Source organism: Drosophila santomea, chromosome 3L (genome assembly GCF_016746245.2).
Source record: "Drosophila santomea strain STO CAGO 1482 chromosome 3L, Prin_Dsan_1.1, whole genome shotgun sequence".
NCBI lineage: Eukaryota > Metazoa > Arthropoda > Insecta > Diptera > Drosophilidae > Drosophila > Drosophila santomea.
This window is the reverse complement of record NC_053018.2, coordinates 21534175-21560352: the sequence shown is the minus strand read 5'-3', so window position 1 is coordinate 21560352 and position 26178 is coordinate 21534175. Positions and strand designations below refer to the sequence as shown.

The 26178-nt window shown below is 44.0% G+C and overlaps 6 protein-coding genes across 9 annotated transcripts; 1 reads left to right on the top strand and 5 right to left on the bottom strand.

Annotated features, from left to right (window-relative positions):
* Positions 1–6829: 6829 nt before the first annotated feature.
* Positions 6830–8150, top strand: LOC120448376. The gene has a single exon (XM_039630345.2). It carries the CDS (start codon positions 7521–7523, stop codon positions 7986–7988), a length of 468 nt encoding a protein of 155 aa, XP_039486279.1. The 5' UTR covers positions 6830–7520; the 3' UTR covers positions 7989–8150.
* Positions 8151–8568: 418 nt separating this feature from the next.
* LOC120449442 (glycerophosphocholine phosphodiesterase GPCPD1) lies at positions 8569–11091 on the bottom strand. Its single transcript, XM_039631915.2, has one exon. The coding sequence runs from the start codon at positions 10785–10787 to the stop codon at positions 8688–8690; it is 2100 nt and encodes a 699-aa protein (XP_039487849.1). The 5' UTR covers positions 10788–11091; the 3' UTR covers positions 8569–8687.
* Positions 11092–11309: 218 nt separating this feature from the next.
* On the bottom strand, positions 11310–12323 carry LOC120449446. The gene is made up of 3 exons (XM_039631918.1): positions 12110–12323; positions 11975–12041; positions 11310–11824 (listed from the first exon to the last, which is right to left on the bottom strand). Exons 1-3 carry the CDS (start codon positions 12227–12229, stop codon positions 11505–11507), a joined length of 507 nt encoding a protein of 168 aa, XP_039487852.1. The 5' UTR covers positions 12230–12323; the 3' UTR covers positions 11310–11504.
* A 632-nt stretch (positions 12324–12955) lies between these two features.
* On the bottom strand, positions 12956–20514 carry LOC120449440 (putative glycerophosphocholine phosphodiesterase GPCPD1 homolog 2). Of its 4 annotated transcripts, none has more exons than XM_039631914.2 (2): positions 20376–20514; positions 12956–15211 (listed from the first exon to the last, which is right to left on the bottom strand). In XM_039631914.2, exons 1-2 carry the CDS (start codon positions 20385–20387, stop codon positions 13313–13315), a joined length of 1911 nt encoding a protein of 636 aa, XP_039487848.1. In that variant the 5' UTR covers positions 20388–20514; the 3' UTR covers positions 12956–13312. The 4 variants fall into 4 exon arrangements, with proteins under 4 accessions (XP_039487848.1, XP_039487847.1, XP_039487846.1 ...); XM_039631913.2 differs by lacking the exon at positions 20376–20514 and adding an exon at positions 17787–18160; XM_039631912.2 differs by lacking the exon at positions 20376–20514 and adding an exon at positions 16160–16408.
* A 149-nt stretch (positions 20515–20663) lies between these two features.
* LOC120449443 (tRNA (uracil-5-)-methyltransferase homolog A) lies at positions 20664–23013 on the bottom strand. Its single transcript, XM_039631916.2, has 4 exons — positions 22697–23013; positions 21342–22638; positions 20864–21207; positions 20664–20801 (listed from the first exon to the last, which is right to left on the bottom strand). Exons 1-3 carry the CDS (start codon positions 22916–22918, stop codon positions 20879–20881), a joined length of 1848 nt encoding a protein of 615 aa, XP_039487850.2. The 5' UTR covers positions 22919–23013; the 3' UTR covers positions 20664–20801; positions 20864–20878.
* A 354-nt stretch (positions 23014–23367) lies between these two features.
* LOC120449444 (SET domain-containing protein SmydA-8) lies at positions 23368–25613 on the bottom strand. Its single transcript, XM_039631917.2, has 3 exons — positions 24425–25613; positions 23847–24108; positions 23368–23785 (listed from the first exon to the last, which is right to left on the bottom strand). Exons 1-3 carry the CDS (start codon positions 25442–25444, stop codon positions 23475–23477), a joined length of 1593 nt encoding a protein of 530 aa, XP_039487851.2. The 5' UTR covers positions 25445–25613; the 3' UTR covers positions 23368–23474.
* Between the last annotated feature and the right edge of the window lie 565 nt (positions 25614–26178).

Here is a 26178-nt window from a genome sequence, read left to right as displayed (position 1 = left end):
GACGGTGCCCATCACCGCCCGGTTGCCGGTTTTTTTTTGTGGCACCGAGTCCAGGAGCTTGCATAGATTTGCGACGTTTTTCATGTTCCCCAAGGGATGCGGGACGCATAATGGGTGTGGATATATATTCTGTATGGGGCCAGTTGAATATTTCGTTATGGTATTACTTTTCCCGTCCGTTTTTGTGTTTTTGCACTGCTCGTTTCATTTATTAAATCACCCTCGTCAATCAAGTTCGTTGACATGGTTCTTTCAGTTTCAGCTTTGGTTATTTTTTGGTTCCCTCGGCATCAGATTATTGTGTTTAATAAAAAATTAAGTGCTGGGTTCAAAGTTGAAGCATGCGCCATAAGCTTTAACCGAATGCGATCCAACATAAAATCACTCATACGCAGCGGTGTCCCCCGGCCATTTTCAATGCGTGTCACGTTTCAATTGTGTCAGTAGGAGAGTGTCGGTGTGTGGGTAACTATTACTGTGTTTATGCGACGCACTTTTCTTTTTTTTCCCCACAGAGTGCTAGTCCGTGTATACATAAGCCACTTTTCAAGAATCCTCTAACACACAAAAGATGGTTGTACTCTCTAAATTTCTTGTTGCTTTAAATCGTACAATTATTTCATCAATATCTTAGACGAAACTAAAGCATACAATTCTGGAGCACGCAGGAGAGGTAATTTAGTTTCACGCTTTTAAGAAATCACGAAAACACATTGCATAAACGTAGTAGCTGTATGTGTGTTCGTTTTTCTCTTATATTTCACGTTGCGTGTGTGCTAGCAAACATGTAGAAAAATAAATATTAAGATATACACACAGAACAAAAGAACAATATATGGGTATATCTATATACTTATCAGTATATCGGGAATGGATTAGGGGCACGAGTATCGAAGGGGGACCCACGGTCACGACAAGGACAAATTCCAACAAGTGTGCGAACATAAATGTCGTTATCATTAGGTTGGCAAACACTTAAGCTTCGAAGGACAACAAAATTCTGGAGAAGGGGTGGTGGATTAAGTCTAAGATGTGATAAATTAAATATGGAATGTAATAAATGATTAAGTGCATGGTGGGGTTATGAGCTTCTATTGACTTGAATATGTAATTGCGGTTTATTAAATACCTTAAGTGTGCAAACTTAATTGCAATTTAATATCCATATGTGGAATGTTTCATAAGTCTTTTTTTTCAATTTAAGATTGCAAAACCCTAAGTTCCGCTAAATAAGCTTTAATTTTTGAATAAATTATAGAGGTGCTCGAAATTTGTTTTGCTTAGAGCTCGCATTTTATGAAGTAATCTAGATTGGAAGAGACGAGATCAGCAGTTAATTCTTATTACAAAGTTAATGAGCTTGAAGAAAAGAACCTTCACCCAACAGCAACACATCATTAATCAATTTGAAAGATAGTAAAAGTTTACTTCGCAAACGGAATCTGAAATCAGCAAGCACTTAACATCTACTTACACCTCGAGGAGAGGCGCTGGAAACTAGCATCAGCAACTGCCACTAAAAACAGCGGGAAATAAAAACCCATTGTTGATTCATCTGCCATGTGAACATGGGATTCCCACTCCCATTTTTTCGACCCTTTCACCTCGAGGAGTTACAACTACTCATTGCCATGTCGAGCCAAAAAAGGCAACTTTGGAGTGCAGGCAGCAAAGTTGGGCTAGTACGAAAAATGTTAAAGTGTTGGGCAAACAGAAAAACATGCTGAGCTGAGAGTGAAATGAAAAGTGTTTCCCGGCAGATCCCAACCACGCCCCATCAACTCATGCCGCTATCAACTTTCAAATTATCAGAACCCACAAATTTACAAAGTTGGACCAAGAAGGCCGGGGCATCAAGTTTTATGCCTGGCGTCAACTTAATTATTGAATGCCCGTCGCCTTTATTTTTTATTCCCTACTTTTTACCCGCATCGCAAGGTCGGTTCTGGGAACAGGTGTGCCGAGCATTTTGTATATTAAATATCAGGGACTCTGTCGGCGGCGAGTGTTTGAGAAATTTTAAATTGAAAAACTTTTGACCAGCACACAAATTAAAAAATAAACCGAGTATAAACTTCTTTTTCCAGCCGGAAAATGAACAGCGTCCGTACAAAACGTGGGCGGGAAGAAAATCATTAAAAATAAATCCCTCCATCAGGTTTAAGAGGCATCAAGTGCGATTGGCTATATCTATGTGGCATGCCACATGCAGCCGCCGCGGCAGCAGCATCTGACATCGGAGTTCAAAAGTCACGTGCAGCTCAAATTGATTGCAGCTTAAATGCAATTCGAGCAAAAAAAAACGGGCACAAAAACCATAAAATCATGACAAATATTTATGAATTACATCTGCCACTTGCGTATTTCCATTGTGGTATTTAATTTACCCGAAGGGAGGGCGGGTTGATAAGGAATCGACTTGTGTAGTATTCAGCTGATTGTAAATCATGCGCCATATATGCAAATTAATTTTAATTTATTCCAATCGATGAATAGCAAATAAATGAGCTTAATTAATTGGCGGTTAAACTGCTGCAAAACGCTGAAGGGATTTCATTTTCGCTTAAACAATGAATAGGTAATTGTAATTGTAAATTGTAAATGCTTTAACTGCTTCACAGTGCGTTAAAAGAACACCGATGACAAAGACTAGATAAATAATTACTTGAAACAAAAGCCAAACAAATAAATTTAATTATTATTTTTCGCAATACTGTATAGTACAGTTCCGCCAAAGATACACTTTGCACTTACTAGACCAATTTTCTTTACCATTTTCTAGTAAAACCATTTCTTGACTTCTTATACTCCACCACTTGACAGAATCGCTATGTTTAAGTCATCGGATTTAAAGTACAGATTTATAATACGCTCAACAAGAGTAATCTAGTTCTCCTCAATCTAGTTCGTCTTCTATAAACAGCTTTATATAGCGTCCATTTAATAGGTTGCATTTCGGTTCACACGTCCGAATGAACTCTAAACATTTACTTTATGGTGGATCCTTTAATTTGACTGCCTGGTCAGTCACTTCTGTTAGCTTGGCTTCCACCTGTCTGCTCCTGGTTTTATGGGCTTCAAATAAAAATTTCATGGCTACAACTCAATTTGGTGTTTAACAAGGGAAAGTGTGAAGCATTTAATGGTAGGCAACTTTAATGTAATCAGACAGCTGAACTCGGGTTGAGGATACTAGTATTCCATCTTAGCGGAGGATCCTTTCCCATTATGCAAAATTGGAAGCGGGAAATTGTTGAGGCGCTTGCTGCATATAAATACGTCCTCGTTTTTGCAGACCTAAATCACCAGTTTCACTTGAAAAATTGTATCTTTTCCCTGAGTGTTTTAAAAAATGACTTATTTTTTTCAAAAATAGATAAATATAATGCTTAGCTCAAAATAAGGTTGGTAAATAATAATTAAGCTATGATCATTTCAATATGTAAATTAAACTTGCAAGTATGTTTAAACATTGCATTTTTCTAAGTGAGCACTTGAGCCTGTCTGGGACGAGGCCAAGTTTATGGCGCCCAACGTTCGTCGCGCACTCTTCCTTTTTGGCAAAAGTATTAAAACTTTTATTCTCTGCTCCTTTTTCTCGCTTACTTGGTGACTTGCCTTTGATCCTGGAGGTGGGCATCGGGCTGTGAATAAAGGAGGCGGATGTGGGAAAGATGAGGGCCAGACTCCCGAGCTCATTGCAATGCATCTCCGTCTGCTTTTCATTCCCATTTCCCGCTTACTATTTCCCACCCAGACCATTTTGCTTAACTGGCGCGAAAATGGTGGATTTCAGACGTATTAATTTTTAAATAGTCTTGTGGCATGGTCTTGTGGGGAGCTGAATCTGCCGGCATGTTCGTCCACCATGCGTGCCATGTGGTGTGCAGCATTGGGTGTGGAACAGGGGGCTCGAGAAAGAGCCAGCTGCTCCTTGCCCTCGGCTTTCATTTCGACCGAAACTCACACAAATTAAAAGCTGTGGCCCAGCCTCGGGATGGTCGGCAATCAACGCAGATGGGAGACCAATCTGATCCCTTTTAAGTTAAAACAGAATGATAAGTTTATGACGTATAAGATCAGACACTACAGTAGGTTGCTGGATATTTCCAAATATTAATAAGATTTTCTTGCGTTAGTGACGGGTATACATAATTTTCAAAATATATACCTTGAACTCAGTGATAACCAATTATGCCATATATATGTACGTCTTTTGGGTTTGATCGAATATTCCATATGCTTGTGTACTGTGGCAGGATTTTAGGATTCAACTTTTCGGCCTTCCACCTTTCCGGCATGAGCGTAACTCATTTATCCGATCGGCCATACTTCATGGCGGCTAAACCCCATCACACGATTTATGATTCCCGCTGGGCAGACTAAATGGCCCACACGCTAAGCCTACAACTTGTTGGACCCTGGACCCTTGGCCACATTCCTCCCACCTCAACCGCCCCACGCCCACGCCACCCCGCTGATTTGTGGCCGAAAGCGGGAATTCTTAAAGCCTTGAGAGGAGGTAATCTTGCGAAATCCTTGGGGCTGCCTGCGTCGATTCCTAGACCCATTTGTATGCAAGCCCACGGAGCGCGAGAACGAAAAACTTATAACCCAACCGTTCTGTAAGTTTAGTTTAATAGTTGCTCGCGCAAGTTTCGCAACTCCAGTCGCGTCGCGTTTAATGCAAATTAAAACGTTCCCGGCGCCAAAAAGTTAGCCGTTCTCCATCATTTTCGGCGCGTCAAAGATTAAATTGAGCAAGGAGACGCCCGGGAGCTGGCCCAGAAACCCAGTCAGAAAGTATATGGCCACATTAAGTCACTGGAGAACAAATGGTAGTTAGCAGTTAGCCTCGGTTCAGTTGTTTCAGTTGTCTCAAAATCCTGCCAGTTTTGTCACACGGTTTTTGGCACTTTGTAACGACGAAAAGGCGTCGAAAGGCAGCTGAGTTGTTTGGTTGGTCGACCGTCTCGACCATAAACTTAATGACATGTTCCAGGAGTGAGACATTAAAGCAGGCTAAATTAGTCCTGGTCTTGTAACCGCTGTGAGCCTACTCTTGATTTTATTATGGTCATGGTGTTAAATTGCCACGTGTAATTAACGGCTATAATGTATCAAGTGCACTTCATTGTTATTTGCATAAATACTTGATTGTGTTATTTTAAGTATCAATAAACATTCAGTGACAAAAACACCACGCACATAAATATATTCCTGTAGTCCCATTTAAATTTTCTATAATGAAAAGATGAGCAGCAAAAAACAAAATCATTACACTGTTTTACAAAGTTAAACTTTTATTTAATTTCTTCTACCTGTCACATACTTTTCAACGAATTTAAAATGGTTACATATTCACAGAAAATACCTTTTGAAAACTCCAATCATAAAGCACCAGTCGTCATGGGATATAAATACAACAAAACTCTATTTAAATTCAATTTCCGGTTTAATTTCCTATGCGATTTCAAATAAAACCATATGCAATGTTACCTTTCACCTATTTGATAGAATCGTTTTTACGTTTATTATGATTTAATTTAATTTGAATTTTGATCGCTTAAGCGCAGTTAAATATTACGAATAGATAGTAACTTTGATAAGTTGTTTCCGTTGAGTGACTCTATTAGTATGTTTATATTTTCAAGCCGAATACTTTAAATATCAATGTAATTAAAAGGCGCACTAGTTGAACAAAGGCTTAATACTAGTTTTGCAGTTACCCTTAAGACGCGAACTAGAAACCGAATTCATTTCCCCCTGATTATTATAGCCCCTTGTCTCTGTCAATTTCGACTTGGCATTTTGGGTTTGTGGTTATACCAAGAAGGGGTATTTGCATTAGCCGACTTTGGCTTTGGCTTTCGCTCGACACGGCGGTTTGTGGAAAAGCCTCGGTTTCCGTGGCTGCGGTTTGTCTTCGGTCTTCTGCCTTCTGTCTTTTGCCGTCGCCCTTGTTGTTGATGCTGAGTGAGCTGTTCGTAAGCAATTTAATTGAATTATTTGCACTGCCTTCTCGTCCTAGCTTCCACGCTACTCAACTACCAGCTTCATCTGTGACAGCTGCTCTAATTAGCTGGGCAAAGGCGTCGGGTGCAAAATTCTATGGCAATGGCGCTTAATTAGCTCGCCCTCACTAGGAAATTGAGGTGAACCGCGGTGGGGTTGGGCTGCTTAGGCCTATCAGCCGTCCTATTATGACCGAATTGAATTGCTAACAAGCTAAGCAGCAGACTCGGGGACAACAAATGTCACTCATTCACAATCAGGGCGTTTAAATTAATTTCACGTGCCACTTTGGTCCATATTTCTGTTGATGCCGGTGCTGAAGGAAAATGCCTCTGGTTGGCGTACAATTTTATGATTCAGCGAGTCCTGTCGACATTGTCTAGTCTGGGCTCCTTATCCTGCTCTCTCTGCTTGGCCCTAAGCATGTTTCCATTAGAGATGATCTGAACTGTGACTGAAATTGTCGGGGGAATTGATATTGAAAATAAAAATGACTTAATTGAATGCCATTTGTTGCGTTAAGTCATTGTCATCCAATAGAGAAGTTATCTCGACCATTAAGTGTGATTTCCCTTAAGCATTTTAGCTTTTCAATTGATTTAAATTCAAACTCTGCGGCAGTAAAATATTAAAAATTTAAAATAGTCACGTGGGGAAATCACCGGATGTTACTTAGGCAATCGCGGCCTGGGCTACGTTCTGAAAAATTTCCTTCCTATCTGTTGTTATTGAGTTGGCTTTCGCTTCGGGTAGCCGAGTTAGGCAGCTGCTGTCTGTCATGTCATTTATCCAAAAAATCTGCCATAAACACGTCGCACACGTATGCGCCATTTTAAAAATGGCGTCAGCCTCACTTCCGCTAAATGTTGTCTTTGATTTCGTTTCCGAGTTCGTGTGTGTGCGTGTGCGTGTGCGTGTTTTTCCTGCGGGTCCAGGACCAAGACAACTGCGTTTGAATTCAATTGAAAGCGATGCTTATGAAGTCGTTAAGAGCCCTACACCACATCGAGACTGAGAATCTCACACTCAGCTACTTTCTTGAATCCCGATTGTCGGCAATATTGTCACATCGTCGAAAATAATTGCCGGAAATACAAAAGGAAGGCGACGCCGAAAGCGAACCAAACAGAATCGAGGAAGAGAATGAATCGAGGAATAAATGGGAATAGATTTCCAATTTTCTCGGCTCCCAAGAAGGAAGCACTGCAGGGCGTCCTTGTCATTGCGGCTTACGTGGCGTATACTCAACTATAATTAATTACGCCCTTTGTGTCCGCGTGGGTGGAGACTCCCAGAGACTTCTCCGGATGCCGAACGCTGGCTGCCGGACGATAGAAGCTTCCTCCTTGAGTGGCTTCTTTTCAATTTCAATTGTTGGGTCATTGACTATCCGCACCACAGTTGGGAGCTATAAAAGCGCGATTGGATTGCAGGGATAGCCACATTCATGCACGGCCAGTGCACGGGAATAGTACTCGGAATTCCAGCTGGAATCGGTTGGTAGAATGGCCCCACTGCATCTGCTGCTCCACTGTGCCACCACCCTGCTGATTGCCAACGCCCTGGTATTGAACCCCCAGTTGCTGGGTGCAGAAAATGAGGGCAAATCCAAAGTCGGGTTTCCCATCGACCTGGACGACGGAGTAGATGGGGTTGACCTGCCACTGGAGGTGGAACAGGATGTGGCCGGAGACCAGTCCGCCGGCAGGCCCCAGCACTCTATGCCGCCTGACTGGCTGACCTTCGACGAACCCACTCCGCCCACGAAGCATCGGACTGGTCATAAGCCGCAGATCATCCTGAAGCACCCGACCAGCGGATTCCATAAGCTTTCCGCCCACGGACATCGAACTTGCCACGTGGAAATCGTCAGCAAGGTGCAGGGTATCTGCCAGCCGATGCCCATTGGCAGCGCCTGCGTCTCGGATGACTACATGGACCTCTACACCGATGCCAACTGCTCATCTCAATAGAAGGGTTCACTTGCGCCCTGATTAATAGATCGATTGATTGATTGTCCGTGTGTGTGTGTGAGCTGAGATTTTGTGCGAGGAGGAGTACGACTACCTGGTGCCCAAAGTCAGCAAAGCCTGTATAAATAAATCAAATTAATAAAATTTTACATTTTCTACAAATTGTTTATTATGAGATCGGTTTCTGTTCAACTAATGTACTTCTAATTCTATCTACTTAATATTGAGTATTAACTTTTCAGCTACTGTACTTCTAATTATATCTACTTATTATTGAGTATTCATTGATTTAATTGCACAAACAAAATCATTTGCTACTTAGCACACTTTTTTTAATTTCTATGCATATTTATGAAATAAATGCGACAAAAACTACAATATTTTGTATATCAAGTTTCTGGTTCCTTATAAACTTTAATTACTACTTCTTAAACTTCTTAATCTTTGATTTAATTCTTACTTCTTACTTACTTAAATGGTTAAAAGTAAAAAAAATTTCACAATTCCTGCAAAACCCAAGCCATAAGCAGATTTTGGTTTTGAAAAATATCAAGTTTAGCCCCGTATTCTATTCCTTTTGTATCTAAAGCCTTTGGTTACCACTCGTAAATTTGTATAACTTATAAGTATAATTAAGATTATGATTTCTTCACAAATATTTTCCCATAATTGACATTGATTACTATTTTTACCCAAACACTATTTCAACTTTGGCCAAATGGTTGGCTTAGCTGGTTTTATTCCCGGAATGGTCGTGGAGTTTCCACTGCTAACGCATTGAGCTCCAAATAGTTCCATAAGTTGAGGTGCTCGGAAAAATTCCGACCGTTTCCAGGTGGACGGACCCACTCGATCCATCTGGTCGTAAATGAGGCCCGTCACATCCAACGCTCGAAATTGCTCCAGAAGGTGTTCATCTTGCAGATCGTTACCCCATAAAAAGAGAGCCTGCTGCAGATCCAAGGCCAAGTTGACTAGCTGGTGTTTGTTTTGAAAGTTCTCCACATGCAGAGCAGTTCCCAAAATTTCTGCGGACTGAACGAAGTTAATGGCTTGCTGGAAACTCTGTGTTCTCAGATCCATATACTCATCCCAAATCTGGGACTTTCCAATGCTCATTAGAATCACTGGGAAGACATGCTGCTTCAGCCTGATCATTGAGCATATATCCGCATCAAAGCTGGCGAAGATTAGAGGACGTCCGCACCCATGATGAATTGTGGTCTGTAGAATCCTATCTACGTAGGTGTTCTTGTTCAAACTTTGAGTGGATTCCGGCACACCAGAAGCCATTATTTGAGGCCACTTAATCTCCACCAGAAGTCCCAGCGTATTTGGGAGTGCCTCATAAATTTCCGAAAGTTTGGGGAAAATTCTGCGATTTTGGCTCACATCCTTAACATTAAGATTTGTGTATTCCTGGACGGTCCAACGCTTTAGGATAAACACACGGCTGGCTTTGAGTTCCGAGTAGGTCAGTTCCCTAATCAGTACAAACCGTAGATCAAAACGATCTCTTACAGATCGATCTCTGTCTGAGGTGTAGAATCCAAAACCATGCCAGACTATGGGAACGTAGTCCTTGGTCAGCTGCACATCCAGTTGGACCATATCTCCCTTGGCCTTTAGCACTGCAAGATAACTTTCGATGGTGTTCTCCGTAAGAGTGGTTGAAGATTGGAAGTAGCTGGCTCCCAAGCCTCGATATCCGACATCCAGCGTAGGCCAATTATCCGGCCAGTAGTGATGGAAACTGGCTCTCAGATTTCCCGCCTCCACTTTTGGCATGGGTTGAACCACCAAGTAGGGCAGGGTGAGCTCCCCAATGGCTAAGTTTTGTAGGCTCGCAAAGATGGGGAGCTGCAAAATCCCACGACTGCCCTTGATCTGATCCGGAAACATGTACGCCTCTCCCAAGACCAACTGGACATCTCTTGATACCTGATAAATGGACAAGCGAAGGGCATTGTAGGTGTCCAGCGGCTGATAAATCCGAAAGACAACAATGGAGCCTTGTGTGTACCGCACTCCCCGTTGGCTCTGTGCTCTAAAAGATGACTGATTGTAGGCATATCTTGAGACCTCTATGCGGGTGTCGTCTATTAAATTCAGCGGTGTTAGGATCAACCGGTACTTGGCGTTACTAGCCATTCCAGATATAGCAATATGATCCTGCCAAACGAACTTCAGCTCTATTACGTATTCGTACTGCAACCAACCGCGCTCCAGATAGAAACCCCCACCAACTGAGATGGGATAGGCTTCGCCGAATATGTCCACACCCGGGGAGCGATAGATCTCGTAGGTCTGCAGCATTCGAGCCACTCTCTGGCCCTCCCAGCTCCTCAGGACCCGCTTTCCTTGGCTGTTCTTGGAAAAGATCACGTATCGATAGTAGAATCTTTGGCTGGCGCATATCCAAACCCTCAGATACCACTTGGTGCGCGCCTTGTCCTGCTCCTTGAGGGGAAGAGCCTTCTCGAGCTGCCAGAGGCCCAAAGTCGGATGATCGCCACTCACAGCCACAAACTCATCGCCGGCCAGCCGAATATTGTGCCTCAGCTCCAGGCTGAAGACCCGAAAGAGCGGCACACAGATGAAGCTGCGTCCCGAGATCTGGCTGGGCTGCTCATCGTCGAAGATCTTGAAGGCCTGCAGCTTTTCGGGCCCAAAAACAGAGGTTTCATTCACAAAGGCGCCGCAGAAGAACAGAGGCAGAAGCAGAAGCTGCAACAGCAGCAGCCCATGGGGTATGCTAATTGATTTTAACACATTCAAACACACTCGAGACCGACACATTTTTCCTCATTCCACACAGCAACATCACCATCTTTGCGTTACCGAAACAAGTTTTCTCTTTCTCGGCCAAAATAAATCGGAATAGCCCCAAGATCCGAGACGAAATTGAAAACGAAAACTAAAAGATGCGCGACTCGGATCAGATTCGAAGGCAAGTTGACCCAACGATGACAAACAACCGAATGAAAGAATTTCTTAAAGCTCACCGTGGTTTTGTTTCAGTCGAAACTGGAGTTGGCCTGGGAATCGGAATCGGATTCCGAATCAGTTGCGATCGAAGAAACTCTGACTAATAAGTCAGCGGCTCACTAATTGAGTTGATGGGTACGGTTGGTGACCACTGGGCACCAGCGATGACAGCGTGAGCAGATAAAACTCGAGCTAATTAATACAATATTGAGATATAATCGGGAAATGAGGAATTTTAATAGCCCACTGGGGGCCACCTTTCACTGAATACATTATTTTTGGGATCCCTGGAGAGCGGGATAGCATTTTGGCCCATTAATCATGCACTCATAATTTCTGTGCGAGAAACTCTAATAATACTTTTTATTGCGAAGGGTATCATCACTTCGGGTTTCTTGATCGCTCGGTCTTTGTTATGCGACAGTCGATGGTATGACATTCGCATATTTGTACCAAATTTGGCATATGTAAATTTCGGGGTAAAGAAAGTGGCCCGTTGGAGAGCAGAGATGCCGCACAATGGCTGGCTCAGATGTTTGGGTTCTCCACCAAGGGCTTGACATACACCGGATTATAATCCATGTACAGATATCGGGACAAATGCCAGCGTTGCAAGATCGGAGGCTTTTTCGACCGACAGTCCTTTTTCTGCCGGATTAGGCTAAAGTTTTTGATTGTCAGATCCACAGTCTTGAGGTACGAGGCTATATCATTGAGAGTCTTTTTACTCGGAATTGCTTTCCGGGTATAAATCGCCATCTGATGACGCATCCAAGGCAAGGAACAGTGCAGCTCCACGGCATAATTTGTGAAGTCTGTTTGTGTGATCCTTGTCCAATAGAGATCCACTGCAATGCAATATAAACAATTTGAGAAGCAGACAATTTAGGTGTTACCAATTAAGCTAATATGTATTAAAAAAAACAATAATATATTAATATGATAATCATGATAAATTATTAAAAAAATGTGTTTCAATTAAGCTGAAATTAACTTACGCTCCTCAAAGTAGCAGACCTTAATTTTCCCAGGACTAGTCGCATAAACATACCAGCCGCCCTTGATCTAAAAAAACCAATAAAGTTACCGCGATTAGCGGTCTGTCGTTTATCGAATTTCAAGATCATTCCCACCTTTTCAACGTCCACTGGGAATTCTTTGTACAAACACCTCCAAGTCCAAGTGGCCACGAGGCAGCCGGTCAGCATCAATGGAACCAGGCCCGCAGCGAGGAGACATTCGCATTTGACCATTTCAAGACCAATGCAAATGAGGCGCTCTCTAATTGGCCATAAACCGAACGGACTTTAGGCCTGACTTCCAGCACGAGGGCCAAACCTTTTAATGGCCCGCTCTCCATTTTCCGTTTATGGGCCGTGTTTTGGGCTTAACATTTTCATGGCTGTTTTTACATTCGTCACGGGGCCATCAAATATAAGCGGATCGAATTTTTACATTCGACTTTTGTGGGCCTGTGGGGCAGGCATTTATTTTCATTCATTTCCCTGAGATCAGAGTAAAACACGTCATTCGACTGGGTTGGCGTTGAAGTTTTTACGAAAATATTTGGTGTGATTTTATTTACATACGAATCAATCACTTTTGTTCTTTGTCATAAAACTGATTGTAATATTGATAAAAATATATTATTGCTTTTTCATAGATTTGGATAAGTGTAAGCGACTTCTTTAAATATTTCCGCTTTATCTTTAGTGATTATTTTTCCATCTTAAAAAAATAGTTTACACAAATTTATAATAAAATGTTAAAAACAGTAAATTTTAAAATTTTAAGGTTACGCATCAAACAGATTTTACAAAAGTTAAATAAAATGTCATCTAATTTACATAAAAGTTACATATGCATCTGTAGATGTCGGTTCCGTCCAACTTTTAATAGTATTTTGTTGTTTGGATTTAATTAACAAAAACTTATTAGAAACATCTTTTTCGCAAGTTTTGCATTGAGGTATAGCTAGATTGATTTAAAGCAGGTAATGTAGGTGTATATATTTTTGTAATTAACGATTCGTCGCTTCGCTTTCTTCCCATTGTCTTTTTTTTTGTGGTGCTACTTAACTTTGGGGAATTCCTTTTTTGCATGTGTAATTTTGCCAAATGACGGCTTAACGTGCGTAGAGATGATTTATTTATTGGTCTCCGTTTCGTTGTTTCCGTTGGGCAACGAGAAACTTCAAGTTACCCAACCACTTTAAAGCTTCCCACATTTCTCTTTCCCAGTTAGTGTTTAAATAAATATACAAACTAACTTAAAAAGCCTAATGATTGGCCATATCTTAATTGTACCCGCCCGTTTCATTCTAGTAACCCCATTTCTTAGATCCGGCACTGGGCTGCGAACTCGGCCATCAGTGCGGGTGATTTGAAGAAGGCTTCCCGCTTGCCCTCCGGCATGAAGAGATCACTGCGGTCGTAGCACGTGGCTGTGGCCCCGATTTGGGTGAAATACTGCACCCGCTCCTTGGAGTTGACATCGTCTCCCCAAATCACAGCAATCTGGCCCAGGTTCTTGGCTTTTCGCAGCATTTCCGAGGCATTTTCGCCCAGGAAGTCCTCGGCATGTGGAGCTGTGCCAGCCAGCTCGAAAGCTTGAGCATTGTTTACGGCAGCAATGAAGGTGCGTGTTCGCAGATCCAGGAACGGCTGCCACTTCTTCGTCTCTCCCTGCGTGAGGAGCATCACTGGGAAGACGTTCTGCTTGAACCTCAGCATCGTGCACATATCAGCATCGAAGCTGGAGAAGATTATGGGTCTGCCACAGCCCTTCTGGATCACCTGATGGAGCACCTTGTCGGCGAAGAAGTTCTTGTCAATGGTTTGCTCGGCCTCTGATCCTCCACCTTGGCGACGCTGTGGCCACTTAATCTCCACATCAATGCCCAGAGACTTGGGCAGCTGCTCCAGTACCTCCACCAGCGTTGGGAATATGCGGTGTTCCATCCTGGGCTCGGCGTTGTGCGAGGGATACTCCCTCACTTGGCCTGCGATCACCGAGAAGATGCGGAGCCTCTTGAGCAGCTCATAGTTTATGTCTTTGATCAGCACGTACTCCAGCTGGTCTGGACGGCTGATCTGCTTGCCAGGCGGAGCAGTTCGCAGTCCGAAATCGTGGTAAATCACAGGCACACCATCAGCAGTCAAGTGGACATCCAATTCAATCATGTCTGCGTGATTTTCATGGGCGCTTAGAAATGAGGCGATAGTGTTCTCTCTCTCCGCAGGAGCGTCTGCAATGTAACTCTTGCCATTTCCACGATGACCCACATCCAGGTTGGGCCAGCTCTTGGGCCAGTAGTGAGCATATGTGTTCTTAAAGTCTAGCGGGGAGTAGCGGTAGGGCTGCACCGTGACATAGGGAAGCCTCAGCCTGGCCAAGGTCTCATCTACAATCTTGGCCGACTTTATCGGAACGTGGAGCACCCCCTCGCTGCCGCTCAAGTCCGAGGTGACCAGAGTAGCACTGCCCAGGAGTTCGTTGGACATGCTGTAGCACTCCAAGCGGAAGTGCTGCTCCATCATCCTCTCCAGCGGTAGCGTGATGTGAAATATGACAATGTCCCCCTTGGTGTAGGGCACTCCGAAGGTCGGTTGCTGATCCAGCTGGCTCTTCCCGTACTCCTGCTTGGAGTACTCCACATGGAGGCCAGAGGTCTGTTCCACAGGCACAATCTTTAGCTGGACGTGCTGGGGGTCAAAGGTCTCGATGTCGTGGACTTGGAACATCTTTTCCCCGTTGAACTTCAGCTGCAGAATGACCTCATGGTTGAGCCAACCGCGGTGCACCTGTGGCTTTAGATCGGAGTTGTCGGAGGTAATTCCGAAGACGTCCAACTGGCTGCACTGTAGCTCCGAGCAGGGTCCCAGGTACCTTGGCTTGAAATGGGTCTCCCATCGGCGTATTTGCTTGTAGCCAGAGAGATCCTCGACGTAGACAAAGTAACGGTACTCCAGCTGCCGGCAGGATTGAAGGGGCACCGTGGCCTGCCAGTTGAGCTCGTCCAGCGATTCCAGTGCCACACTCCTGGACAGCTGCCACTCGCCGAGGGCTTTCACATCGCCGGTAAGTCCCAGTTGCTCCTCGGCGGCCAGGGGAACCTCCAGCCGCACATTGAACTCCCGCAGAGTGGGCTTACAGGCGGCGGAGGATCCAGATCCCGTCTCCAGCTCGTTTCCGGTTCCATAGGTAATGGAGGCTCCGTCCACGAAGGCGGCGCACTGCAAGGACAAGGCAACGGCTAGGATTAGTACAGTCCGACACATGACCATCGGTTTAGAGTGGCGATCGCGCGCCGACTGAAAGTCGATCGAGCGGCGAAGTCCGCTATTAAATGCACGGCGACTTTCCTGCTGAGCCAGCGAGATTAGTCGATGACCCCTTGCGGATTCCGTTTCTGCCTGATAAAGTTTCTCTAAGCGGGGCGTCGACTGTCTGCCGTCTCTGCTCCCTAGCCCCCGTTCCCAATACCCCCCGCCGGCTCTGCGGAATCGCCGATTTCTAAAGCTAGAATCGAAAACAAGTTCGCGCGATAAGCACGCGTCTTTAGTCGCTCCGAAACCGCTCGTGACTTTCACAGGCGCAAACAAGAACACGTGTTGTACTGCGGCCCGACTAAAGATCATCCAGATTATCAAGAACTTAGCTCAGCTTTTTAAAAAACAATATATTCGTTTGGGCACTGATCTGACGTGCAGTAATTTTATTTATACGTGCCTTTTTGCTAAGCCTGCCTTGGTCGAATTTCTATTTGCGTAACTATTTGTCAAAACGCAGATAACCCCCAATAATTATATAGTATATGAACGTATTGACGAAATTCCGTATTTAGAGGTCTAGCCCATCTGCTTGGAAAATACAAATGAATTATGGCTTTATTTAATTATAACCGTGGTCGTACATGTGTATTTACAATCTATACGCAATAAATTTAGATTGATTTATTGGAACAGCTAATTCGTCTTTTGCGTTCATCATTGGGTAATAAGTCATATACATATCCATAGTTACTATAAGTTTTCTGCAGCCTTTTTTAAATTTTGAACTGTTTAAACGGAAATATAGTTTCACGTCAAAACCTGAATGCAATAATTAAATTTTCTCCTATTCCACTTGAAAATTGTAATTAGCAGCACGCGCTAAAAATCATTCGATATCGAGCCGTTTACCTTTGAGTGAATCGCGCGCAAGCCGCGCGGAAGCGGGTGCAATTGAGGCGGTTTTAGCAGCTGTTGCTGTTTTTGTCGCTGCTGCGACTTCTGGGGCAACTGCCATGAGTGCCGTAGCAGAGGATCGGTGATGCAACGACTGCTGAGTGCTCTACACCTGCCGACCATCCCCTGACAACTGGGCGCTAAACTCACTCGCAGAGGGCGCAGTTTATGTAAGTGGAGCGGCCCCATAAATTAACCGAAATATCGAGTAAACTAGCACGTGCTGTGCCCGCACAGAAATCGTTAACCGGGCCGCCTATGTAGACCTATTATCGGTGGAGCGGAAGGCGATCAAGTTTTGGCTATATGTAGATTTATGGCATGTATATTCCTCTGCCGCCTTGGCAACATTTCGACGGCAAAAGTCGCGTGTTCTGATGAAATTTTAGTTAGCAAGGCAGCATATAGTTTTCCCCATTTGTTTATTTTTGACTAATTGCGTCAGAAGGCGCGTTTTGCGAGCGATTTCCTGGCGATTTCACGTTCTTGGCACAATTAGCATAGCCTTGTGAATTTTATGCGGGGGAGAAACGCCCACAGTAACGCCCCAAACATCGAGTAGTTCTCAAAAGAATTTTGATTTCGAGCAATAAGTTGTTAGTTGTTCAGCTTTTGATTTCTCAACTCTATGCTAATTTTCGTATGATATTCGAGCTTTGCTCCGATTTCCAAACACCTTTTCACGTGTTCCTAACGCAGGCGCTCTTGCTACTCGCTCTATACCTCTCTGAATACTCTACCATATGTTTTTTGTTTTGGGAAATTTCAGACTCAAAAAGCTTTTCACGCTTGGGGCGTTTGTACTTCCACTCACTTCTTCAGTGCGTTTTATTTATAGTGGAGGGGAAAAGCTTGCCCATGTGTTTCGGGGCTTGTATTTCAGCTAAACTCGTTATCAGTGAACTAAGTATCACATCACATATATCAACCGTATAATAGTGTACGACAGCCTCTTGAGAAATTAATAAGCCAACATCTAATCAAACATGGGCCACTTGAGTGGGGTCTCTCTCGAAAGCTTAACCTTATACCACGCCTGCCACTCTAGTGATTGAGTCACGAGTGGTAGCGACCTTTTGCAACATGTGGCATTATTCAGTTCGAAGAGCTTGTAGGAAATAAAAACTCAGAAGAGCGGGATACTGTACTGGAAACTAATGGATACTATAGTTGGAGTGCTGAATTACTTCCATGGGAAATGACATCATTAGGATACAATTCTTCTGACATATAGAAATATATAAACTTATCCCCAAGTTAAGCGCGCTTGAACCTCTTTGTTCTTTACCAAGTTGGTAATTATTAACCCCAGCCATGTGATTGCCCTGATAGCTATATGTATATAGCTATATGTTATATACCCCCTGCCCCCGTCGAATATAGATTTTCCTTTACCCACGAAAATTGCATAAACAAAACGCGCACAAGACATGCAAATGTCCGATGACAACAGCAGCGACCTTCAGGCATCCGAAAAATTCAAACACTCAAAAACCTGCACTATGCCGACAGTCGGAGAAATCTGTAAAGCCTATGCATTTACAAAGATTTCCGGTACTGTCCACTGGATGTGGGTAATTACATTTTGCATGTGGTCATCCGGACTCTGGGCTTCCATGGGGGTCAGCAGCATTGACACCGACATTCTGCTTCTGATCGGCTTTTTGGGTTCCGGTGGTAGCACAAGTAAGTTAGGTAGGATAGGGTGCTTTGGTGCGGGGACCAACGAAATCAAGAAAATTCAACTTGTATCACAGTTAATTGTTTGCACTATGCGGCGTATGCGCAATATTTTAGTTTCTTTAGCTAGGCAAGCATTTTGTACTTGGGTTTTGGGCCTGTTGGCTTATTTACTGCTGCTTTGGTTTGCTATTTAGGTTTGTATCCTTTGTGGACAGTGGGAACTAGGACGCTGTGGACGGTCCGTCGTCACAAATCGACGTTGCAGTCGCAACTGTTTCGGGCGCTTTTGTTGTGCGCGCAATTTAAACGATTTCTTTTTATCGAAACTGAGTGGCGGAGCTTTTTTCTTTGTGCGAGAGTCGTAGTCGTATCCGACGACTTGGCGATTTGTTTTGGTTTTCAGTCCGGCGGTACAGTTGCGGCTGGGGCTTTTTCGAAATGTTGTTGGCCTCAACCGACGGACAGCGGCGAAACAAAAAAAAAAGCAAAAAAAGAAAACAGAGAAACACACCAGATAATACAGAAAACATTAAGATTAATCGAATTAGCAATGCCCTCGATCGGCCAGAATCAGGACAGGTGAACAAAGCGGGATCAGGGAAATATAATCAACAGTCTAAGTGGTAATCAAAAGTTCCTAGGCTAACTGTTTGTAAGTGTGCACAATTAAACGGCACCAGTAGATCAAAGATACCGATAAGGGAACACTGAATCTCTTGTCTGCAGAACTAATAAGGAATACATAAGCAAGGAATGTTGCTATGCCCTATATAATAATGAAATAATCAATAATAAAAAAAATATATAAAAAGATTTGATGTTAGACTATCTAGGGAACACATTCTAATAAAATAATTTTGGCTTTAATCATCCTTTGCCATACAATGTTTGAACATACACATACCAAAATGCACAGGTGAAACCCTATCCCTGCCCAAGTTATGCCAGGTCAGTCTACAATATACCCAACTTCAAAGGGTATCCCACTGAAACTCCCCATAAAACACGCTGTAGTTGCGCTGCTCGACGTAACTAGCAATCCAAAAGCTCATCGCCGAGCGCGGATGACAACAAAAGCAATTCGCTGGGAGCGGCGCATATTGGAGAGCCCAAACCCCAGGCCCCAGACCCGAGACCATCCCCACTATGCCACGAGGCTATTTGCTCCGCCGAGAAAACGTGTTGGTCGTGTGCAGCTGTCGGCGGCGATGGTGTTACGCACGTGAAGCCGTTTTCAGTCCGCTTTGTGGGGCGTAGACGTAGCCGGGCCCTCGCCACAGCTTCTCGTCCACATCCACTAGCACATCCACGTCCACCGACGATGAATGGCACCAGCCGAAAAGCTCTCTCCGGAAGACCGTCATATATCTCTCTAGGGGAACCGGTTTTGGTCGGTTGGGAATTTGCTGTTTTCCTCGCTGTTTGTTTACATCGCACAGTTGGGCGTTTGATAAGACAAGAACTATTCAAGCTTTTCGGCTTCGGAAGCAAAGCTCCCCGGTCAAGGTCTGGGCTCCCTTTCACGATCGTAATCGCATATTTTTGATGTTGTTAGGCACCGATTTCGTGCCTTACAAGAGGGTACGAGTATAGCCATATAAATAAACAAACTCATTGGACTATTATTCGCTTTCTTGGCGATCTTATTTTCTCTTGATTTATAATATTTGTTATATATATGTACATATATGTTTTCGGCCGGCCCCTCCCGCTTTATTTATGTTTTTATATTTTGTACAATCAATTTGCCGGGTAGACGAATCGCACCACCGGCTCCAAAGTCCAATTCAGTTGCTCTTCTTATTTATTTCGTTAATGTTTACGAAAGCTTATTTAGCTTTCTAGGAAGTAAAGTCGCATAAAAAGTCAGGGCTGTCCCCTCCCGATTTGTTTTCTACATATGTAGTATATTCAACATGATTTCGGTCACGTTTGCTTGTTGTTCTCTTTAGCAAAACAATAATATTTTGTTATAAGCCTTTGTGTGTGGCTACATCTGTCGTTTACATCAGCCAACCACTTCTCGTTTAGAACATGTAATCGGAAAGGCAAAATAAGCGAATGTTATTGTTTACCTTAGATAAGCTTTATACAAACACATTTTATTAAGCAATAACTGCGCGATCAGCAATTTCTATTAAGTTGATCAATTTCATTACGGCACATATATTGCTTTTAATAGATAATTGCACTTCTGCGACTTTTTAAATATTAAACTTTATAACAGAAATCACAGGGCAATTGAAAGGCTTTTGTCTCCAGCATCAGTCAAAACAACCATAACTCGAATTGCCTTAGTAAATTAATAAAACTAATCTTAAGGCAAGCAACAAAACAAGTGAGTTCGCGTCATACGCATGAATTCATTTTCGAATCTTTTAATATGGTTGATAGATCAATATCAACGTCAACATCTTTTAAATACTATCCTTTCTACTTTTAACAATAGAACATATGTTTAGACTTTAAAGTAATCGTTAAGTGGTACCTGGTCGGACATGTTCAATAATCGTTGTCAGGGTCGTTGTTCACCAATTTGCCCTTGAGGGGGCGTTGGACTTGGAGCACCTCTCAGCTGTTGCTACACCTTTATGAACACTACACTTCCACCGATCAGCGATTCTTATCACGCACACAGACGCCTCCAGAGGCCTGAATACAACTGATGGGGATGTAAACTATGTCGAGTTTAACAGCGCTTTCAACTTAGTCTTTTGCTAAATAGGAAGTCGCTTCTGTCACTTTTTCCACTTCCTCCCCGTCGCACAGCGTAAATACAATTAAATCAATTTAAAACAATAAAATTCGTTGAGCAGTCGCCACAAAGAGAGACAATGATAGAGACCAGCATCGCGGCAGATAGTAGGTATTGAGGCATATTGGGTGTTCGGCGTCTCAGCGAATCGCAACTGACCTAAAAGATTATAGAAAGAGATTAAGCAAATGTGCAAGAGATTGCAGCGGGATGAACTGTACCCATCAACAAACACGTCACGTTTCCGATGCGGTGATCTGCTCGCTTATAGCTTCTTCGGTTCCCTCCGACTTTGACTGAGCGGCCCCTTTCTCTGGCGGTGACTTCTCATCCACCTTTGTTTTAGGTTCACGCTCGAACAGAATGACCAGCTCAGTGTGCATGGTGTGGGGAAACATGTCAACGGCCACAGCGGACTTCGGATAGAATGGCTCCCCCTTATATTGCTTAGACTCCGGTCTGGCCAGCTCGATGAAATTCCGCTTAGCACTGTGCGGATTGCAGGAGACGTAGACCAAACGATTGACGGCATCTGCGGATCGGATTGCTGCTATCGACCGGTGGTCTGAAAAAGTAAATACAACAATTTAAAAGGTATAACGCTCGAGATAAATATTAAACGTATTTAGGCATATTTAAATGTCTTACATTGAATCTTAAAAGACACTTAAGCTAATGATTTAAGCAACGTGAACTTACGCAGCCCAGCCCTAGGGGGATCCACCACGGCAATAAGATCCAGTGGTTTACCAGGCTCCTGATCGTAGAGGGCTTCCCGCACCATACTTTTGATAAAGTCATCTGCATTTCCTGTGAAGAACTTCGCATTTTTAATGCCATTCGCCTCCGCATTAAACTCGGCATCCTTGATAGCATCAGGGACGATTTCCACGCCCATTACTTTCTTGCAGTGCTTGGCAAAAGCAAGAGTAATGGTACCAGTTCCGCAGCAAATATCCAACATGGTTGTGTCCTCAGTAGGAGCAACTAGATCAATGGCCTTTTGATACAACACGTTGGCTCCTTCTGTGTTGATTTGGAAAAAGGCCAGAGGGCTAATTCGAAACTGGAGACCCTGTATGGTATCGGTGATGTGGGTGCTGCCCGAAATGTGTTCCACCGGATTAATCGTCTGCCCTGCCTCGCGATGTTTGACATCCTGGTAATACAGGGAGGTGCATTTGTACGGAGCGTCCTTCGCCAGCTCCTCGTAGAAGGACTTCAGTTCTTGCTTAAGTTCAACCTGCTCGTCTTCGCTTAAATTCGAAGAGTATATGCCCGCCACCAGCATTAGTTCGCCTGTGGCACTGGAGCACCGCACCATCAGCTGCCGGAAGTGGCCTACATTTCCGTCCGGGTTGAAGGGCAAAAACTTGGACCTCCTCACCAAGTCCTGGAAACTGTGAGCAGCCCACTTGGCTTGTTCCGGTAGATGTGGCAAATCTGCGACCTCGGCTACTTCCACAGATCCATCGCTGTAGCAGCCCAATCTAAAACCCACAACCACTTCACCTGCAGAATTCTTCCCGACAGTGAACTCGTTTTTGTTTCTATACCCATTGACGGTGGGTGAGGGAAGAACCCCGTGGAACTGGAACTTATCCAAATTGGCCTTCGCCCGCGGGTTGACCTTCTTCAGTTCCTGTGTGTATTTCGCCAAAAGTGCCGCCATCTCCTCGGATTTCTGTTTGAGCTGCTGGTCGTAGGCAATGTGTGACAAAGGACACGTGGCTTCCACCGCCGTACGTTGCTTCTTGGGCTTTCTTTCCGACTCCTGATCCTCGGCAGCCCGTTTTTTCTGTAAAGGATCGGCAGAGGCCTTGGCAACCTGGGCCTTCAGCACCTTTCCCTTCCATTTATATCCATGTAGGGTCTCCAAGGCTCTCTGCTGATCTTCCTGACTGCGGAAGCACACAAACGCGAACTCTTTTCGGGTTGGAGCCTTGATTTTAGTCACGTCAAATTTGAGGGTGTTTCTCAAAAGCTTCTTGAACTCCTGCAAAAGAATATTGTCATATGTACTTATCTAGGTGCATTTAATTTGAACTACCTACCCCAATACCGAAATATCCCATGTTCTTCACTTCAACTTTAAATATTTCGGAAGTGAATTCATTTCGCTCCAAATACGCGTATTCCTCGCCGGGTTTTCCGGCTTCATCCTTTCCATTTCGCTCCGGAGTTTCATCCGGTTTTACTGCATTTTCCGCAATCTTCTCGACTTCTATGCTTTTATCTACTCCGTCAGCTGGTATTTCCGCATTTAAGCACTCCATTTGGTTATAACAAACCGATTTCGTAGGGAAAATAAAATATAAACAGAAATAAAACACGTGAAGATGAAGCAGTGTGACCGTCGAGTGAAAAGTGAATTGATAAGGTGAGCAGAGGTGGGCGTCTTTGCTTAACAATTTTCTAAGAGATTTTAGACTGTGCTGCAAGCTGTCAAAAGATACCTGATACATAACTCCTTGGCGCGAAATTCGAAACATTCTAAGTAAAGCAAGTGCCCAAGACAGGGTTAAGATTGCAAGGATAAGAAGGGAGTGTAAGTAGGCATGCCATTGGAAAGTTTATAAGATCCATCCAACTGATCCACACAGCTGATTGGAATGTAAACCTTGAATGTTTTTTATAAGTGTTCTTATAAATATTTTCATGACCAAAAGTGGCCAAAATCCATACGATTTTGAAAATCTGAAAGCTGACTATGACAACCCTTCGACCATTGTCGAAGGTTTGTTTTGGTTTGCACATTTCGGCAGTTTTATTCTTATTGATTAGTTCTCCAACTAGCGGATATATGAAAATCAAAATCTCGGCAATAGATACTTAATTCTCAAGTGGTTCAAAGCGCTCAAGCGCAGAATTTAGAATTACTTGGCGTTCCAACAACAACTGTTGCATTTCCGGCTCGTGCTTCATGATGTTTCGAATTTCTCTGAGCATTTCCGCTGCGTTTCTCAGCTTCTCCTCGCACTCCACTGGGTCTTTCGAGCGGAGGGCCTGAGTTACTAAAGCTTCCTCCATGTCTATGAGGAGATTGCCCCGGAATATACTCCATCCGCCATCGAAAATGTCGGCCAGATTAAGGAGTTCCTCGCATAGTTGCACTTTTCTGTTCAGCGATTCTTCGGAAAGTTCTAAAACATTGGGTCTCTTGTTAAAAATATATGTATACACAAAATTGAAACAATTTATTACCCTCCATTGCGAATCCCGGAGCACTTCCGTACAGTTGAGTGAGAGCGTATTTGGCTTGCAAAACGTGGGTATTAGTCTCATGGAGATCAGCACGATGGCGATAAATAAATTCCTCGAGAGCAACGGGAGTCGTTTTGTCCAACGACTCCAATTCCTGCTGAAGCTCGGCATCTGAGGTGACCACCTCCTTCGCTGATCTCTTATAATTGCACAGCTGACACTTCCAGGGAGCAGAGTTCAGCAGGGGATTCAGAGATATAATCTAAAAGAGGGGGAAAAATATATACTCGGGTAATTATGTAACAGGTAGAAGGAACCCTTTAAAGTAAATATAATCTTGATCAGTCGCCGGGTCGATGTGGTCATGTCCGTCTATCCGCCACGTCAACGGCCGTCACTAGAAACTTAATGCTTAATTTTAAAGTTTTAGGAGATCTCGACGATCATACGTACAAACAGGCGGACAGACAGACGCACAGACCACAGACGGACGTTAATAGTTCCAAAGAGGCTTGCTTACTAAAACAGTAGTCGGAATTCTTATTGGTATGCAAATCCAGGCTTAGATTAGTTATTACCTTTCCTGCCTTGCATTTGAGGCACGTTTGAGCTCCTGCAAAGCTGCCTAGCTCCTCGGGGTCCTGACACCTGGCGCAGGAGCAGTCGAAGCACTTGGCCTGCCTCAGGTGAACTCTTCTTTGAATGGTGCTCCTCAGGGGCTGTGTGTAGGAAATGCTCAAAATCTCTCCCTTGGCTATCTTTCTCTTGGCGAGGAAGACAATGTTCATGTCGTCATCGAAACGATGCCTCATATTCGGAACACAGTCGTGCGAGATCATAGCTGCTTCGGGATAGAGAGCTCGGATTTTTCTCCTTTCCCTGGGTTGTCTAACCTCAAAGGTGTTTGTATCCAGTATGGCGGCGATGCGCAGGATATCCATCTCGAGCCAATCCTTCATGCCCAATACAGTCTTTATAAAGGTGATGAGATTGGCACGTAAGACTTGGTACAGGGGAGTCTCCAGGCGCTCCTTCAGGTGATCCTCCAGGGTGTAAAGCTTGAGGAAGGCCTCGGGATCCCTGGCTTTGAGTTGCATGCAACGGAGCAGCATGATCACACAGTAAGCCGACTCCTTTCGCTCATCCTCTCCAGGCACATAGTTTATTTTGGACTGGAAATTGCTACCCGACATTAGCTGGCACTCAGCCTTGTGGTGGACAGAGTCCTCGCACTTCTTCCCACACAGAGGCCAACTGCAGGAGCTGCATTTGTGGTAGTTACCTCGGGATTTCTCGGGAGCCAAAAGATTTCTGTGGCACCCCAGGCAAAGTGGAGCAGAGGCGACTTTTGGCCCCAAGACCAGGGGAGATTCCTTCAAGATTTGCTCTCCAATTTTGATATCCCTGGTGGCCTTTAGATGCCTGCCCAAAACCTCATTGGTGGCTATTTCGAAGCACTTGCATTCCGATCTGTGACCTTTCTTCCAATGTTCCTTCTGGTGCTCCCGACTGCAATAGACCACGTTCCGGCAGGCGGCGCACAACTGGGATGCCTTGGCCTGGCACAAGGCGCAGGATGTCAGCGAAGTGGAAGCCATCGCAAGAAACCTCCTCCAGCAGTCAGAAGATCTTCGATTGATCTCCTATATATCTCACACTAATCTGTGTTTGCGTAATGGCTCGCGACTGAAATTTCACTGAGGAGGCAACCAAACAATTTTCAGTGCTCCGTCTTCGGATTCTACTCGCGATCTGATGGCGAGAACATTTTCCTTTGTGTCTCCGTCTGCTGCCAAAAAATAAACGCTCGAGCGGATTTGGATCTCTCTCTGTCACATGGCGCACGACTATTTAAAATTAGACCTCTGTGTCGTGTTGTCTGAAAACCAAGACAATGTCCAATTTGTTGGCAGCCGGCAATATTTATTCATGCCCAATATTTGTCGAGTTCCACAGCGAGAGAGAGTATGCTTCAGGCACCGGCCAGCTTTTTATTGGCCAACTAATCCGATGGTAGCTTTTCCGATTGACTTTGGTCTTAAGGCGAAAAGTGAATCCACAGACGATATTTTCGAAATGGAAACACTACTACTCTACTCTAAATGGAAACACTCCGTATATTTGCGGCTAAATATTTTTGGACGTGTCCTATACCTCATAAAAAGGGCAGTTTGGTTGTAAACATAAACTGATTACATAGATGTTTAGTAGACTAGAATCCTGCTTTGCGAGCCTAATTCGATAAATGGGCTATCAAGAAAATTTGGGTAAAAATCTAGAGTAATCAATTTAAAACACGTATGCGTATATAAATTTAAAAGAAAAAGAGTTT